General features: G+C 43.9%; 1 protein-coding gene across 9 annotated transcripts in view; it reads left to right on the top strand.

Moving 5' to 3' along the window:
• ACACA (acetyl-CoA carboxylase alpha) overlaps positions 1–18,737 on the top strand; it is a 206,454-nt gene that overhangs the window by 173,545 nt on the left and 14,172 nt on the right. For all 9 annotated transcript variants that reach the window (XM_043531245.1, XM_043531243.1, XM_043531244.1 and 6 more), the window contains 3 exons: positions 1,218–1,395; positions 4,470–4,582; positions 18,324–18,478. In XM_043531245.1, coding sequence (XP_043387180.1) covers positions 1,218–1,395; positions 4,470–4,582; positions 18,324–18,478 — 446 coding nt within the window. The remainder of the gene's footprint in view (positions 1–1,217; positions 1,396–4,469; positions 4,583–18,323; positions 18,479–18,737) is intronic.

Genomic DNA, 18,737 nt, shown 5'->3' with positions numbered 1-18,737 from the left:
AGTGCAACCACATCTGGAATACTAGTTATTTTGGGGTATCCTGACACTGCAGAGTTATTGACCAATTGGAAGGAGTTCAGAGAAGAGCAACAAAAATGATCAAAGGGCTTGTAGGGACTGTATTAGGAGGAAAATATTTGAAATAGATGAGTATTCGTAGGTTGCCTAAGCGACGACTGAGGAGTCTACAAATATTTAAAGGATTCATGCACCAAGAAGGGGCAGAGATTATGTAGTATGATGCAGGGAGTACTCCTTTGACAAAGAGAAGGACTGGATGATCCTAGTACGTATTTTCCATCTCTAACATTCAGCAATTCTATATATAGTGGAGTATTTAACAATGTATGCACTTGAGGCTGCTTAATTGTTTCCATGATAAACTCCTATCATGTCGTATTTGTTACTTTCTTTTAAATCACCTTTGGGGCTGACAGTTTCCATGCATTGACTCTACCTGATGGTGCAATTATTATTATTATGTTTCAGCAAAATCCCTTCAGCTGTTCTTGATTTAAAGAAAGGAGGAAAATACTTTTCACACCCAAGAAAAAAGAATGAACTGCACTCTTTATGATGACATGCGAAGTATTTATAACCCTTTGTGCTGCCACGCACACGTTTGCTCAGTAGATTTAATGTGAATAAAAGTATATGGAAAACTTTTCAAACTTGGGGACCTAAAGTTAGGCACCCAAGTTTGTATTAGGCATCTATCTGGCCTGAATTTCAGAATTGCTGAGCACCCAGAAATACCCATAAACTTCAGTAGGATACCCTGAGGGTGGATCCTTTAGTAGGGCTCATTATGAGACTTGAGTATGTCAAACAGGAGGCCCAGAATAAGGGTCTGTGAATTTATTTGGATGTAATAGGAATTAAGCAAATCTCAAGCTCCAGACTGGAGCTGCTGGACCTGGAAGCAGAAGTGCTCTTATAACATGAGGCTGTCTATCCTCTTGGTTTCCCAAGCTTAACCTGGGACAGGGAAGAGGTTTGGATGTCTCCAGAAAATTGTCTTTTTGCAAATACTCCAGTCCAATTTTGCAAACCTAAGGGCTTCCCTTAAAGTCCAGGTAACACTTAGAAGTGCTTGTGGGGTGGTGCTGAGGGGAGCTGCTGAGAAATTCAGCAGTAGAAATGCTGAGTGTTTTTTTTTTTTATTTGCCTAAGATTGAGGAGGATAAAGAACTTAAACTACTGTGTCCTTTTCCCAGACATGTATGACCAGGTGCTGAAGTTTGGTGCCTACATTGTGGATGGCCTAAGAGAATATAGACAGCCAGTGCTTGTGTACATCCCACCCCAAGCCGAGCTGAGAGGAGGATCCTGGGTCGTGATTGATCCCACCATTAATCCCCGACACATGGAGATGTACGCAGACCGAGACAGCAGGTAAAGCAACTCACTTAGCTTGACTCCTTTCTGTATATTGTACTGCTCCAAGACAAGAACACCAGACTAAGTAAGCCATTGTTTTGTTGTAGTAAGGCAGGTCTTGTGTGCTTGTCTTATGTACATAAAGGAGGGGGGTTGGTTTGCTTTCTGGCTGTACCAAAGAAGGGACTGTTGTCCAGTGGTTAGCGCAAGAGACTAGAAATAAGGACTCTTGGGTTCTGTTCTTGACTCAGCCATTGACTTCCTCACCTTGGTCAAGTCCCTTACCTTCTCTTTTCCTGCCTCATGGGGGTTGTGTGGGACTTCATTAGTTAATGTTTGGAAAGCATTTTGAGACCCTGGCATAAAGGCTTCAACTTACCAACTGATTTTTGCACCCACAATTTTTTCACTTTGAAATAACTGGGTACAATTTGGCAAGCACAAATAAGTACTGCTGTGTTTTGAAATACTTAGATCTCTGCACAGGCAATGGTGTAGCTATCCCTCACGTCTATAAAATGCAACATGTGTAAGTATGCCCATGGTGCGTGTTATTCCTCGGTGTAAAATTGCAAACAATTAGAAGTGAATTGTTAAAAACAAGCCCTCCAGCCACTGAAGAAGAAAAAAAAAAAGAAGACACGGGCTGATTTGGAGGGGTGTAACAATCCTGCCTCCCAATGACTAATAGAACAGAATAAACTGTGAGGGCAAAGTGCCATGCTCTTGTCAGAGGAGTTTGACTTGGAGCAGTCAAGGGAAGGAGGACAGAGGTGAGGTTATGCTACAGAAAAGCAATTCAAACACTTGAGAGAACCTGGCCATGTTAGATTTCTGTTTGTAATCTATTTGATCCGGTCAGCCATGTGATCTGAAAATAGCCAGTCAGATGGGAAAATAGACTAACATCTGAAGGTGAAAACAACATCATTATTCTGATGTGACTCATCCCGTTACACAGTTCCACAGATGTAACTCTCTGGGTTCCACTCACAAAAGTGGGGGCAGCTGCAATTCACCTTGCAACTTTCCTCCTCCTTTTTAGGATGCATGCAGCCAGTCCGGTTACCCATTGTGTTAGAGATGGTTCAGCATTGCTCTTTCTGCTCATTCACAGGTTAAGTCATTCCCCCTCACACCAAATAACCAGCTTACCCCCAGGTGCGTCATGTACTGGAGTAGGGAATGTGGCACAATTTTAATTCAGTCCCAAAAGTTAATCAGCTTTGGCTGACTTGGGATGTGTTCCTTGGAAGAAGCACCTTCCTTTTTGTTTAGAGCAGTTGGCATAGTTGAGATGACTAATTTAGGACACCTTTAAGGGGCTGTGTTGAACACTCCCGTGTACTGCCTTTCCCCATCAGTGGTGACGCATTGACCTCCATGAAGAATTGCCAGATGGCTTATTTCTCCTGTTATATACAAACAGGTGGAATGGTCATACGTGAAACCACTGTCACTTGGCCACAGGCTTCTCCTCTGTATCTAGAGTTAGAAGAATTACATTTTCTGTCCTTTGCATCTCAGAACTTAGAAGGGGGTTATCTATCTATCTTTTCCCACTTTAAAATGTAGGATTCTCAGGACAATGAGAGCTCTTGTTAGTGCAGGCAAGGGTTGTGCAAACACCCCTTCAGCATGTTTGTTATGAAAAGGCAAGGCAGAGACCTCCTGGTAAATGGTACATTGGCCCCAGTTGGGATCCCTCGGAGACCTCCAGGTAGATGGTGTGTTGGCTCCAGTTTGGATCCTCAAACTCATTTTATTCTCCAACCATTCCATCATACTCAGGCAATTCTGAAGCTAGTCTCTAGAAAAATGAGGTTATTAGATGGTCTTGTAGTCCAGGACTGGGAGCAAGGAGTTTGGGTCTGTTTCTTACAATGCCACAGACTCTCTGTGACCTTGGATGAGTCACTTAACCTCCCTCTACTTCAGTTTTCCTCTCTGTAACATGCCTCACAGATGTGTCACGAGGCATAACTACTTATTGTTTTTAAAGGGCCTTGAGATCCCAGGATGGAAGATCTATAGAGTACAAAGTGTTTTAATCATCATCATTATGATTTAATCCCTGTGCACATGTTAATGTACCACACCTGTTAGTACCTGTCTGAGAATCCCACTTAAAAGGACATATCCAACAACAATGGCCCTTTATCGTCACTCTGTTTTACAGGAGCAGTTCTGCCCTTCATTCACTTCCACCCGACATAACCTGACATTGAAAAGATTCTTACAAACACTTGCAAGCCAGAACCTCGGAGTTTTTTGTACCACTTAGCTCATAACCCTGTGGAATCGATTGCAGCAATCTCTAGGAGAGTGTATTTCCACTATTGTGTTCCCAACTGTATCTTGCACTGACAGCTGTGCACGCTGAGAACACATTCTGAGTAATTACATGCAAAGGTGCGTACGCCCCTTTAGTGGCTATATCCTGCGGTGCCAGTACAAGTGTGGACTTGCCGCTTCCGCAGCTTTGCTCGACTTGAGAATTGAGGACTTTTGCAAAACCGTGTGTAGCTTAGTGACCTGTTGTTGGACTGCAAAAGCTTGTTGTCCAAGTACAGTCTGTGATCATATCCATGCTGAAGCTCTGCTGTACAATCTGAAAGCCCAACCACCACTCCTTAGAGCCTCTCCGCTGACCTTTCTTTTCTCTTCTCTCACTCTTTTGCACTTGAAAGTAAAATAGCTTCTGTCTTTGTTGTCAAACCTAGATTCCAAATCATGTGTCTTCGACGTGGGCAGCAGGTAGCTTCTGTAATGAGCAGCATTATTTTGGCAAGACATTTTCATAAAATTCACCTAAAGAGCTTTTGGAGCCTAAGCTGAAAGGCGCTACAAGAGTTCCAAATGTTATTTATTAGTACCAAATTGCATCAAATAGTATTAGATTGATACGTTTCTATAAGGCCTCCTATGCATCTTATGCACATTCTATTTGGGGTTAGGTAAATAATAGCTAAGAGTCTTTCTTTTTCTCAATACTTTCTAGACAACAAATTGTACCAATCCAGTTTGTGTTTTTCCTTATCTGATGATCTGAAAGTGCTTTTCCTTTCTCTTTTCTCATCGCTGATCAGAGGAGGAGTTCTGGAGCCAGAAGGGACCGTAGAAATCAAATTCCGCAGGAAAGATTTGGTGAAAACAATGAGACGGGTGGACCCAATCTACAGTCGTCTGGCAGAGCGACTAGGTATGTCTGGACTGTATTATTGGCATATCAGTGATCCAGGTATCAGCTAATATCTAATAAGTGTGTTTGACCTTTAAAAAGGGGGAACTGACTGACTTTATGAAATTCATGATAATTTTTATTTACTGTCATCCAATTTGGGAGGAAAACCAGATGAGACGAGTCGTGTGTGTTTTCATAGAGTATTCTTTATTTTCATGTACATCTACAGCATTTAGTGTGGGTGTGTAGTATTTTTTTAACCAATTAACATAAGAACATAAGAATGGCCCTACTGGGTCAGACCAAGGGCCCATCTAGCCCAGTATCCTGTCTTTCGACGGTGGCCAGTGCCAGGTGCCCTAGAGGGAATGAACAGAACAGGTAATCATCAAGTGATCCATCCCCCATCGGTCATTCCCAGCTTCTGGCAAACAGAGGCTAGGGACACCATGCCTGTCTATCCTGGCTAATAGCCATTGATGAACCTATCCTCCATGAATTTATCTAGTTCTTTTTTGAACCCTGATATGGTCTTGGCCTTTACAACATCCTCTGGCAAGGAGTTCCACAGGTTGGCTATGCATTGTGTGAAGAAATACTTCCTTTTATTTGTTTTAAACCTGCTGCCTATTAATTTCATTTGGTGACCCTAGTTCTTGTTATGAGAAGTAGTAAACAACACTTTCTTGTCTACTTTCTCTACATCAGTCATGATTTTTCTTTTAAAGAATTGATGGGTTTTACAACAAACAACGATGAAGGTGTCCTGATGCTGGCGTTAATTCTCTAAGTATGCTCAGCTCACTCAAAATTTAGTGGGCCAGGTCCTCAGCTGGTGTAAAATTGGTGTCAAATAGACTGGTTCCTTAGGATTGAAATGCACATTTCTAACGTTCTTAGGTTTGGTAAAAGTTTATTTTCACCAGCTCTGAATTTTGGGCTACATTTGACTTGACAGTGGCCCTTTAGAGACAATTAGATAAACCAGACTCCAGCAGATCTTGGGAACCTAGCACAGAGTCCAAGTATATGCACACTTGAAATTCTTTATACTGCTCAGTTAAAGGCTGCAGCGTAATTCCTAACCCAGTCAGTCAAGGCAGGATTCATAGCTACGCTACCTGGAGGTGATTCTTCTGGACCTCCCTGTGCTTGGTGGAAGAACTGCCCCTCCGGTATGAAAGTCTCTAGAGTTGAGGGGAAGGGGAAATCAGATGTGTGGTTAGAGAAGAGTATACGCTGAACAGTCAGCACTTGTGCATGCAGATAAATGGCCCTGCTGCAGGAGCACCATTTTGAGGATATTTACCACAGCAGCACCAGGAAAGGTCCTGCTCCTCTCAAGTTAACAATAAAACCCCCCACAGAAGATGGTGTCTTCCATGACACAGGCAAATTAGTCCAGTCCCGAGCCTGTGTAGACACTGGCCTCGAAGAAAAAGGACTGTTTGGTTTTTAATCTCATAGCAGCAGGGAAAAGTAGCAAATGTCATTTTTGTGTTGCCCTTATGAATTTACTGTTGTGTGGCTCGTACCCGATGTCGGTTACATTGAATTCAAGCACTGAATCCCTTCCATTCCATCAGCCGCTATTAGAAAACAACCCTAAATCACGCTGGCTGTGACCCCTGCACCATCCTCTTTTTGATCAGAGAGAAAAAGGGCAAACATTTTTCTACAAGAGAGTCTCTCTAAAATCCAACGCCAGACTGCGTGGGGGTTTTTTGTTCTTTTTTTTTTCTTTTCCTTTCTCTAAACAGGATAATTACTCCATACACTTTAATTAAAATGACTGCAACACAAGAGCAAGTCACTTACAACTGTACATACAGAGAGCCCTAAAAGCTTCAGTCGCTGATAAGCATCTCACTTAGATGGCTCTTAATTGCTCCCAACATCAGGCGATCATTGCTGTTGTTTTGCCACTAATTCCGTACAACGGCAGGAAAGCCAAGATTGCAGGACACAGCGAATTGCATAATTTTTTTTGCTGGTTTTCTTTCTGGCCAATTTAAAATTTGTCAAAGTCGGTCTTCTTCTGGATCACTGCCCTTTGATATTTCGCGCACTCCATTTGCCACAAACAAGCCGCAGGGCCGCAGTTCATGCTGACTCCAGCAGAAGCAGAGAAAGCTCCATTTATCTTACACTGCCTGCTGAATTCTTACTCATTAACTGGGGGTTCACTGCCTCTCTTTAACCCCTGAATGGCTGTCATCATTTCTATGGAGCTGCTGGGTACCGGGGAAGGGGGGAGATCTTCATATACGTGTGTCTTGTGCAGAGGGGTGGGTAAATAGTACAGCAACATTTGTGTTTTCTTTCAAGGAACCTTCAGACATTGGATTTTGACTTGCATGTGTGGGGGGCGGGAGCACGGAAGGATGACAAGTGTTGAATAATTTGACATAAATCTGTTCATTATTAATTTTCTAGCACTATCTCGGAAATCTTCATTAGTTTCATGTTTTATTAAAATGGCACTCAGTGTAACACACTCTGACGTGACAGCGTATACTGCAGAGCAACAGGGCAGGCAAAAAGAGGAATCCCAGTCTTGACTCTGGAATGGCTGCATTCTCTAGAAAGCACGAGTAGCCAGACAGAGCTATGAATACATAGAAATATACGGACAGTGTAAGCAGCAAGCCTACTGGCCGCACTTCAGAAGGATATAGGTATTCTATTTTCATGTGGGTTTTTCACAGTTAGCACATGGGAGAAAGCTTTAGGATTGAAACAGAAATAACGGGAAATGAACTTTATCGTGCAGCATGTTCTTTATTACCATCGGGAAGGCTGTACACGTAGTGTGTGATACAAACAATGGGGCTTGGTCCCATTTTAATTGAAGGCAATGGCAAAATGGCTTCCATGGAAGCAGGACCTGACCCTAAATTGTTCCCACTTATCAAAATGTTTATCTTGTGGTACAATGGAAAAATCTTTTATTCGTTCGGTATGATCTCACCATGAGCAGATTTTATGATAAGATGAACATCATCTTTAGTCTGGCCCTTATAATAAATGTCTGCATCTAAGTGTTTTATATAGTTTTAGATGTAGTTTTATATAGAGTTGTACATTATATGTGTGTGTATATTCACACCCATTTATATATAATAATACTCTGTATGAAGCGTTGGATGGGGGACCATTCAGGAGGGATCTGCCTACCTAAGTAGAGCAAAATTTACTTTTCACAGACGAAAACTGTAAACTGCTATACCGCTTCGGGAGCTGAACCTGTCCCTTCCCATTTTGACCAGCCTATCATTGTGACTTCTGATTTACTTCTCCGCTTCGTTTGCTGAAGATGGTTCAGAACCCATCTTGAATACCCAAATAACAAAAACTTAACCCAAGTTTTACCCACATTAGAACAGCAGTGGCTATAGATAAATTAAGCCAAGCAGTCCATTTTCAGAGGTAAATTTGCATGACAGTTTATTTAAATCCCAATAATACCATGTGCTGATCATTACTTTGCAGCATACATTTACAAAATTATGATGTTTTTCTTTCGCTTTCTTGATTGGCTAAACAATAGCATCATGTGACCTGTTTGTCATTCTGCACCTAGGTCTGGAAAATCAGACAATAGTCAAAAGTCAGGCAGTACCTATTTTATAGATTAATAGAGTCATAGAAATTGAGAGCTAGAAGGGACCTTGAGAGGTCATTTAGTCCAGCCCCATCCGCTGAGACAGGACCAAGTAAACCTAGACCATCCCTGACAGGTGTGTGTCTAATATGTTCCAGTGATAGAAATTTCACAACTTCCCTTGGAAATCTATTCCAGTACTTAACTATCCTTATAGTTAGAAAGATTTTCTTAATATCTAACCTAAATCTCCCTTGCTGCAGATTTAGCCGATTACTTCTTGTCCTTCCTTCTAGTGGACGTGGAGAACAATTGATCGCTGTCCTCTTTATAAAGACTTTTGTCAGGTTCTCCCCTCAGTCTTCTTTTCTCAAGGCTAAATATGCCCAGTTTGTTAACCTTTTCTAAGTCAGTTTTCTAAACCTTTTATCATTTTTCTTGCTCTCCTCTGGACTTGCTCCAGTTTGTCCAGATCTTTCTTGGTATTTTGGCACCGTGGCACCCAAACCTGGACACGTGGCAAGCGTGGCACCCAAACCTGGACAAAATACTCCAGTGAGACTTCATCAATGCCTACTAGAGCCGAACAGTTACCTCCCGTGTCCTTTCATTTGACACTCCTCTTAACGCACCCCAGAATAATACGTCTTTTTCGTAACTACATCACGTTGTTGTTTCACGTTCAATTTGTGATCCACTATAACACCCAGGTCCATTTCTGCAGTACTACTGCCTAGCCAGTCATTCCCCATTTTGTATTGGTGCATTTGATTTGAACCAGTTCACTAATAATGTACTTTAGAAAAACAAACTGAGCAATGGAAATCCTATATCTCATTTTTGGGGGAATTGCCAGCCAAGTTACAACCCCTTATGCTCAACAATCTAACCCTTTATTGCTCACTTCATTTTAAGTGGACTCCTAAAGCATGTGTGAACCCCTTATGCTTAACAATCTTCTCCCACTTTGTATTTAGCTCCGATGCTCTGGTTACCTTCTCTAGACCCAAGGAAGAGCTTTGTGTAGCTTCAAAGTGTGTCCCGTCTACCAGCAGAAGTTGGTCCAGTAAAACATATTACCTCACCTTCTTTGTCTCTCTCAAGATTTTTCTGTCATTCTTTTTCTATGTTGTAATTAACCAAAATACCAATTATTTTCCTGAGCAATAGTTACGTAAAATATTTCCCTTGAGATCGTCCTTCACCTGCAAAATGTGGAATGCCAATCAGCATTGGTCACTTTTCTGGTAATATTGTACACTGGTTGCCTTTAACTGGTTCTGTGTGCAAACATTGCTATCACTAAAAAATTGCTGTTAATCCAGAATTTCACCTTCCCTGACACCTGCCCATATGATAACTGTCCTTTGGATTTCCCTCTCTAGAAAGTGGGAGTTGGAGGGGAATTCCCATAGGTATATGATTTTTATGGGACATATGATACCAATTTGGGGGGAGGGGAAGGCTGTTTGTATTTTGCACTTTGTATATGGTCCTACGACCTATTATTTCTTCGAAGTTTTGGTTTGATATGTTGTTTGCTATATTTTAATTTTAAATAATCCTGTTTTGAAAGATCTTGGAATGTGGGTGGGGATTGGTTGCAGAGGATTGTGTATTAATGTCACTGCTCTTGGTCACTAATCAATGGAAAGAGCATAGTTTTAGATGCTGTGCAATTCCCGGTCTTTGAGGCTCATCCCATCCCTTCTGTCCTGAGTCGTCCCGTATTTAACTCCACAGCAAGTCCGAGTTAGTGCTTGTCAGTGTGTTAACGCGCCTCACAGGTGATTCTGGCCTGTAGTGGTGCTTCATGTCTGCTAGTTTACTTGATCCTAATGCAAGGCCTTAGGAACAAGAATAGTTGAACTGTAACAGAATAAAACCTTTTTGTGTGTTGCAATTGCCGAATGACATTTCTGACCAATCTCTTGAGCATCCCCAACCTTCACTGGTATTTCACGTTGCATCTTTACAGCTTGAATCCTACGGACTATTTAGAGAAGTGGTTGCAAGCAGCCAGAGTTTAAAAAAAAAAAAAAAAAAAATCTGCACTCAAAAACCCTGCATTGCCACAGACTTGAATAGGCCTGAGTGACCTCCCCTTTAGAGCTGCTCCCTGCAGGTCAGAGGTGAGGCATGCTGGCAGGGCAGCACGGGAGAAGCTTGCACAGTTGCTGAATCTGTTGTGTGGTTAAATAGGAGACATCAGGCTCCAGCCTTAGGGGGGAAAAATCTCTCCTGTGTGAGGAATTTCAGGGTGAAATCATGAGGATGTTAGATGAGGTCATAATCTGACTTAAAATGGACACCTCATTACATCCTTATATATGGAGTGGCTACCAGGCGTTCATAACACTTACTTCCTTAGGACCCATTTCAGTAGTCCATCCCTGTTCAGCAACGCAGTTCAGCATGTGTGTCAGTGGGACTTGCGCATGTCCTTTTAGACTAGGGATGGACTTAAGCCCAAGTTTAGATGCTTTGCTGCGGTGGTGCCTTAATGTTCTTTCCCCTAATCACCCTCAGAAAACCTTCAACATAGTCCTTTTAACACTCGGATAGGTGAGCGCACACATCTCTGCGTTGCCGGTTAGTCACTGGTCCTGGGATCCATTCGACTTTGGCCTGGAGACAAGTGGAGCTGGGCCCTCCTGGATTGTAAGGGGGTCAGTCTAGCCACTGTGTAGAAGGCTTCGCTTGTTTTAGTCCAGCCTCAGCGAGGTTAGATGCTGTTTTATGATACTGAGTGTGTTTTGCTCAGTGAAGATATTATCAGTAGGAGTCTCATTTACACCAAGGCTTTACCCCACTTTGGTGGTGTCATGCAGCCCTAAAGTGAGTGAGGTTCTGTCTCAGCAAGGTGCTGGGTGAGCAGGTTGGGCTATTGCCCACATCTTTGTTGGCATACATGAGAGGTGACGGGAAGCAAGTAGAGAAGCTTTACTGCGCGAGGCTGGGCGGAGGGGAAAATCCCCCATATTAATAGCTGAGAAACCGTAAACCATCAAATTGATTCAGAAGCTGCCCAGCTTTCTGCAATCAGAGGGAAGCTACAATAACATTTCTCGAAGTCATTTTGTCTAACCTGTTAAACTGGTCATATTTAAAAAAAGCACTTTGCTACTAAATGTTATGGGAAGCCGTGATTCATGGTCCCGCTGAGCCATTTCCATCTGGCAGGAACTTTATTAAAGGCAGCCTGAGCCCTGACATTCTAGCAGGTTGTAATCACTGCAGGACACTGTGCCTGTCAGTGGCTCTCTCTCTCTGAGACCTCTACACGGGAGGGAAGAGCTGAAGCATTGGCATGTTACTCCAAAAGAGGTTCTCTGGTTAATGGGACACAAATCAAAAGAGTTTAGACGTTGCTTTCTTGGCTGCGATTTCTTCCCTTAACTTTTGGAGAGGAGTATAAATTGATATTCAATATCCGAGCACTTTACAGGCTAGATCTCCCTATAGATATATTACCGAGGCTTTACCATTCGTTTGCACAGGGAGGGCAACTTCTTTGAAGTCTTCCTCTCTGATGGCAAGCTATAAAGCATGCACTCCTATCCCTGTGCAATGGGTAGAAGCAGGCTTTGGGAGGAGCTTCTCCTTCAGACTTAGAGTTTATAAAGGCCTTCTTTAGTTAACTGTTTTGGTAGCCCCTAGAAGCCTCCGTCAGGGATTGGGGCCCCAATCTGCCAGGTATCGTGCCTACAAATAACTAAAAGATAGCCCCTGACCCAAAGAGTACCCAATGCTTTTAAATATAGCTAGCTCCTTACATGGGATAGTGGTAATATCTTAGCACTGTGGTCCTCAAAGTCGGGTGAGCCTTTCTGTTCCCATCTGGGTGTGGATAGCAGAGGAATACTCCGGTGAAGTGGTGTACGTTTGTCAGGGTTCCATCGGTCTGGTTCACAGAGTCCAGACAATATTTACCTCTTTCATTTTGGGAAACATTTTGGGGCAAGTATTTCCGACTAGATGACCTCCTGAGGTCCCTTCCAGCCCTGATATTCTATGATTCTATTCAGAGTTAACCAGTTTTTCCTTACTTGTGTTTGTTGCATTTGAATGGAGGCTTTTAGCTTATTCATTCCTATCGTTTTGCGAAACATGATGCTGTGATGATCATTTTTTATTTGTAAAGTGCCAGCCTCAGTGTTACTTCTGTAATACTCACTGCGGTGATTGTCAAGCTAGTTTTAAAGCACCTTGGTATAGATGGACAAAAGATGATGTAGATTATAAAGTCTTGTTGTAATTGTTGCTACTATTAGAAGATAAAGGCTACAAAACAGTAACATCTTTACATGTCCAACGCTGGGATATCCAACTGGTGTGGTCAAATCAGCGCTATATATATATAAACATATGTACATATACATACATACATACGTACACACAATTATATATACACATCTGTGTGTGTATAACACGAGCATGCACAAATTTTATTTATATATATATATATAATATAGTGTGTGTGTGTGTGTGTATATATATATGTATGTGTATATATATATACACCCCCACCCTTCCACCCACACAGGGTCCAAAACTGTAAAGTAATCTGCAAATCCAAGCCAAAACTCTCATTCACAATTTCATGACACAAAACCCTGTGCAAACAGAACAGCCCTAGGCTCTCTGTTAGGGCAGTGTTCTGCGTCCCCTGCCAGCTTATGAAAGTCACAAACTCCCTTCTTTTAAATCTTAAATTAAATCTTTAGTAATTTTGTGCATGTCAGCTGCCACCACTGGCCCTGGTGCCACAGCTAATATACCTCTTCATCAAGACTCTGAAATTAATTTTATGACTTTAGATTCCAGTATTTTTCTTCCCTTCCTTCAACCCCCCTTAAATCTTCTTAGTGTTGATAGTTTCATGCACCACCTGCCCATCGAGAGCTGCTGTGCTATATTTATTTGCCTTTAAGTATAGCAGTTTTAGAATGTTTCTTCTTTAGTGTACACATCTATTGGTAACCTAGCTCCATACACACAGATTTATAATGGGAGTCAGTGTGGCCTGGTGGACAGAACACTGGACTGGGGCTCGGGAGACCTAAGTTCTCTTCCTAGCTCTCCCTGCTGGGTGGTCGTGGGCAAGTCACTTCTCCCTATGCCTCAGTTACACCATCTCTAAAAAGTGGGGATAATGCTACTGAGCTCCTGGGCAAAGCGATGCAAAACGCCGTTTGAGAGCTGTTATAATCATTTTAAATTTGACACTTGGATTAAATATTTTTGGATAATTCAGCTGTTTCTGTAGAGCCAAAGAAGCACCTGATGTTTTGTTTTTAAAGCCGCTTTCTTGCTGGGGTAAGGTTCTTGAATGGAGGCTTCTCTTTCTGTGAAATAAAAACAAACAACGCCCTGGCTTTCTGCAAAACCCCAAGGCTTCAAGATGTGGCTAGAAAAGAAAGAAACCCATTCCAAGATATTTAATTGTACAGGGGGCTTACAGGATTGATCGAGAGCTTAGCTTTTTACAATAGTCCAGTGAATAAGAAATGCTCCTGACAAACGATCAATGATAGGATAATCACTCTTTATCCCCCCCTCCTCATTGTTACCTTCTTTCTTTCAGGAGAACAGGGTTCAGAAGTCAAAAATCTTTATAGACGCTGCTTTTAAATTAAGCAGAAAATAGACATTGACATATTTGTTAATCTCACCTAAATCATTACTGGGCCTAGCTGGTTTGTCTGTACAAGAGAGTGGCAGACAGCCTAGAATACATGAGTGTTGCTGGCTTAAATGCAGACAGACGCTGCCATTTAAAGTGTGTAGAGAAACATGAACTTCAAACAATTCTTTTTTAAATTCTTCAGCTATCAGACGCCAGGGCATCTTAGTTAAAACCTCCCCACCATCCTTTCAAATGCTTACGTTGAAGGCCATTTAAAAAACTAATACCTGAGCTGAAAAAATTACTGTATACGTGACCTGCGATTTTTATGAAGCGAAGACACAGTCTGAACTTGTTGTCTTAAAAGTCTCAGTGTGTGACGGCGTAATATTGAAAACCACACGGATCTGACAAGACATTATCAAATCAAATATAAACGTATGCCGTACAGAACAGACAGGACAGTGTCCGTCTGCAGAATTCAGTAAGGGCCTGATTCAAAAAATACGGCCCCAGTCTTGGTAACAGAGCAGCTGCGCTGTCCGTGGTGCTGACTCCAGTTTGGCTGCGTTCACAGCTGCACTCTGCTTCTCCAGTTTGATTCCAGACCCTGGCCCTTTCAAACTGGACAGTTTATGTGGCACTGCATGGACCAGAGGAGTGACAGTCACCTTCCATATCACCCAGCCAGGAAGCATGACAGCCTGACAATAGCTGATCTCCTTTCATTACATTTAATCCCATTGACATTGCTTCACAAACAATAAAGAGCAAAAAGCTGGTGGTATTCACATAGACCCCGACAGAGTAGCAACAATATTAGAGGAGATGCCAACAATAAGGAAAGGAATGTTGTCCAGTGGCTAGAGAAAGGGGGCTGACAGTCAAGTCTCCTGGCTTTTATTCCAGGCTCTTCTGTGTTACTAGGTTACTTAACCTCTTTTTGCCTCACTTTCTGCTCTGTACAGTGAGAATAATTGTGCTTGCATATCTCTCAGGGGCATTGCAAGGTGAAATTAATCAACGCTTGTATAGCCTTTTCCTTGGTGGGTGGGGGGGAAGGTGCTATAGAAGTGCAAAGGAGGGACACTGTTTACTAGGGCTTCGAGTGAGACTTATCCATGACCTGGCTTCAGATTGCCAGTAACCCTATGTTTAAACCCCCCCCACCCACACACTGTCTAAAGCTGTGAAACCTACAACAGGAGCTTCAGAGCCTCTGCTCAGGCCCCAGTGTAGGTGGGAAGTCTGGTAGCATGTCATTTGGCTCAGATTGCGCGCTGTGCTCAAATCGAACCAAGGCTGGCATTAAGTCTCTCTGCACAAGCGCCTACTGTGCGTGTCTTTGTGTGGCTGTGGGAGAGAATGAACCTGCTCTCCTTGCACCGGGTTTGGGGCCAGCCTTGCCCTGCAACGAGTGAGTGCAACTTCAAAGGAGCTGCACCTGCTTACACCAAGGCTAATTGTGGCCCTTGACTGAACAGGGGAGAATTCAGGTTCTCAGTCCCATGGTGGAGTGGTTGCTTTTAGGGATTATTTTAACAAGTCATTCTCTGTGGGGAGGAGGAAGGCGCTTTTTAGGTCTCAGTTGAAAATGAGTTTGGTTGGATCCTGAGCTCCGTTAACACTCAGTGCAAAGCCACCTCACAGCTCTTGAGCTTTGTATGAGAGTGTCCTCTGGCTGGAAACAGCAACGGGATGCTGCAATCCTATGTAGGAACATTGGCAGAGTGGTCGGGGGCGGAATCATAGCCCACCTTATGCCTTGCTCAAGTTAGTTCTTCTGGTTTCTTTCACAAAGCTACATTCATCCGAACATTTTCATTTTATTTCATTTAAAGCAACATCATTTCATTTTGAGCGCAAAACTTTAAACAGCTCGACGGGACAATATTATTTTGACACATTTGTCCTCATATCGTCCCAGTTCATATGGGATCTGTCGCTAGACAGTGTGCTTTGATTGGCAGCAAGTAACTCAAATGAGTGAAGCGTTCTGTGACCTTTTGCAATGTCGCTGAATGTAACTTGTGCCGCCTCTGTAGTGAGACTGTGAAAACGGATAGGTACTAGTCGGAAACAAATGCTAGGAAAGTGTAAAGTGTGCGTGTGTGCATCAGACATTAATTTTGTCTGTAGTTTTAAAAAACTAAAACACTCTGAGACATTGTTAATTTATGGGGATAAGTCCTGTCATTGTGTCACCTAAATCATGGCTTAATTCATTGGCATTTAAATCATGTTAGCAGAAGCTTTCTGTCACTTAGTTTAGAAAGGTTTCTTGCTAACATAGTTTGACTGGCCAGTGTAGATCAAGCAGTACCATTTTTTAGCCAGTTCAAGGGACCATTGAAGGAGCGTTTATCGGAGCCTCAAAAATTGCAGGTGTCGATAAGGCCGAATGGAGGTGCATGTGAAAGCGAAAGGCAGTCTAGGTGGGAACGCGGTTACATTTAAAAGAACGGGAGTTGAAACCCAGCCTGGTGATACTAATCGCTGATGGTCTGAGCCAATATTATAGATTTGTCTTTGCCAGATGGCTCCATCAATACTGTAATCAATAAGGAGTTTGCCTTCATGTAGTACGAGATGACACTTCCCGTCATGCTCAGGAATACCTAGTCCTGCCTGTCTTTCCAGGTGAGGCTGCTAACTTTCCAAACCAGAACCTGGCTGCAAGCTGCAGCCCCGACAGGAACCTGGTTTGATCTACACTAAGCTCTGGCCTGTTGTTGTTGCCTGTTTGGCAAGAATGGTTTTCAGTCATTCTGGTCAGGGCCTGGGGGTGGGCGTCTGTCCCAGTGAGCAGCCCCAGAGGTGAAAAGCCCACTGAGTCAGTAACACAGACACAATGACCTGGTGAAGACTGCTCTAATTAGAGAGTGTTTTGTACAAATTGGAGGTCAAGAGTGTCAGCGTGAGATCAGTGTTGATGGAGTTCTGCACCCTCGCAGGCTGGAGAGCGTAATATAGGCCTAGATGACGATAGAGCTTGGTGCATGGCTGGGTCAGCCTGGAGAGCTCTCGTCTGATTGTCCCAGTGCGAGGGGCGAGCACCTTCCTTCTCTGAAGAGCTGTGCCTGTACACTCACGTATTCCACACTGCCAGTGCACTGTGTGCGAGAGAGACAGGGCGCCTGCTCAGTGCTACTGCCCAGTACGCCAAAGAACAAGACAGGATCCTTTTCTCATTCAGGTGCCAAATCTATGGGATAACTACCTACTGCACTTGGATGGTTCCGGGAGGAGCTATCTTTCTGGAATTTAGGCAGAGTTGGGGACCTCAGCTGCTGATTTCAGATCCAAAGATTGGTGCTGTTCAGATCAAGTTTTTTGGTTTGGCCCATTATGATGATGATAGCCATCTGCAAGCTTTGGACCAGCGTCCTGAGTCAAGGGGTGCAGGGAGCTGACCCAAACCCATCAACCCCCATCTTTACTTTCAGCAATAAGAGAATTCTAGTTCCTAACCTCCCTTCTGGAGAAACAATTACCTCCTTATGTGCTCAGATGACCAACGCTAACAACTGAATCCTCACAATTGCCTGGTGAAGTAGGTAGATTACTATTGTCCTCATTTTACACGTGGAAAACTGAGCCCCGAGGCCACCCAGCAAGTCATCGCGGAGCCGGGATTGCAACGTAGCACTCCCAACTTCCCAGTCCTGTGCCTGAACTTCTAGCCGAGGGGAGGCCAACATGTCGCTCCGGAGCCACGTGCGGCTCTTCAGAAGTTAATCTGCGGCTCCATGTATAGGCACCGACTACAGGGCTGGAGCTACAGGCGCCAGCTTTCCAGTGTGCTGGGGGGTGCTCACTGCTCAACCCCTGGCTCTGCCACAGGCCCTGCCCCCACTCCACCCCTTCCCGCCCCTGAGCCGGCGTGCCCTCGCTCCTCTCACCTTTCCCCCAGAGCCTCCTGCACGCCACGAAACAGCTGATCGGGAGGTGTGGGGAGGAGGGGGAGGCGCTGATCAGCGGGGCTGCCGGTGGGTGGGAGGTGCTGGGAGGGGGAGGAGCTGATGGGGGGCTGCTGACGTATTACTGTGGCTTTTTGGCAATGTACATTGGTAAATTCTGGCTCCTTCTCAGGCTCAGGTTGGCCACCCCGACCTAGCCACACTGCCTCAGTAGTCACAGGAGTTCTTGGGAGATACGTTGTTGGAGAGGAGCTGGGGAAGGCAGCCGTAAAGAGAAAGCAGAACGAAAAAGCAGAGAGGAAGAATGCACTATGGATTGTGTGTTGTGAAACGCTAGGCAATGCACAGTCCCTCATGGACTAAAAATGTCATGTTAAAGAACATTGCTGCTTATCAACTACTCTTGGGAAACCAAAAGCCAAAGCGCCAGTCCAGAGAGGAAATCTTACCCCCAAAAAAGCACCTAAGCAAATACTGTGTTGAGATCATGTAACATGATTACAGACAATAAGCAGGAGGTCTGTGGTCTCCCAAAGCTGGGATTATTTGCACACACCTGTTTTAACCTTTCCAGGGTCTCTGACAGGCTGCTTTGTCTGATTCCAGGCACCCCGGAGCTAAGCCCAGCTGAGCGGAAGGAGCTGGAGACCAAGCTGAAGGAACGGGAGGAATTCCTAATTCCCATTTACCATCAGGTGGCGGTGCAGTTTGCTGACCTGCATGACACGCCAGGCCGAATGCAGGAGAAGGGTGTCATTACTGTAAGTATAATGGATCCTTTCTTACCATTCCTGTCGAAAGGCCCAGGACGTGTCCATGCATTGAATGCAGCCAAGGACATTGTCACAGACTGAGATGAACAGTGTGGCCATTTCTGAAATCTCCCAAGCCCCAGCCCGTTACTGATAGAGCAAAGCAGGATCAAAGGCTCGTGCACCCCACAGGCACCCAGGAAACCTCATGCCCAAGTGCCCTCTCCCAACAGACCTTGCCACAGCAGTGTCCCTCTCTAGTCCCGCC

This window comes from Chelonia mydas, chromosome 17 (genome assembly GCF_015237465.2).
Source record: "Chelonia mydas isolate rCheMyd1 chromosome 17, rCheMyd1.pri.v2, whole genome shotgun sequence".
Taxonomy (NCBI): domain Eukaryota; kingdom Metazoa; phylum Chordata; order Testudines; family Cheloniidae; genus Chelonia; species Chelonia mydas.
Note: the sequence above shows the minus strand (reverse complement) of the source record. Positions and strands in the feature narration are given on the sequence as shown.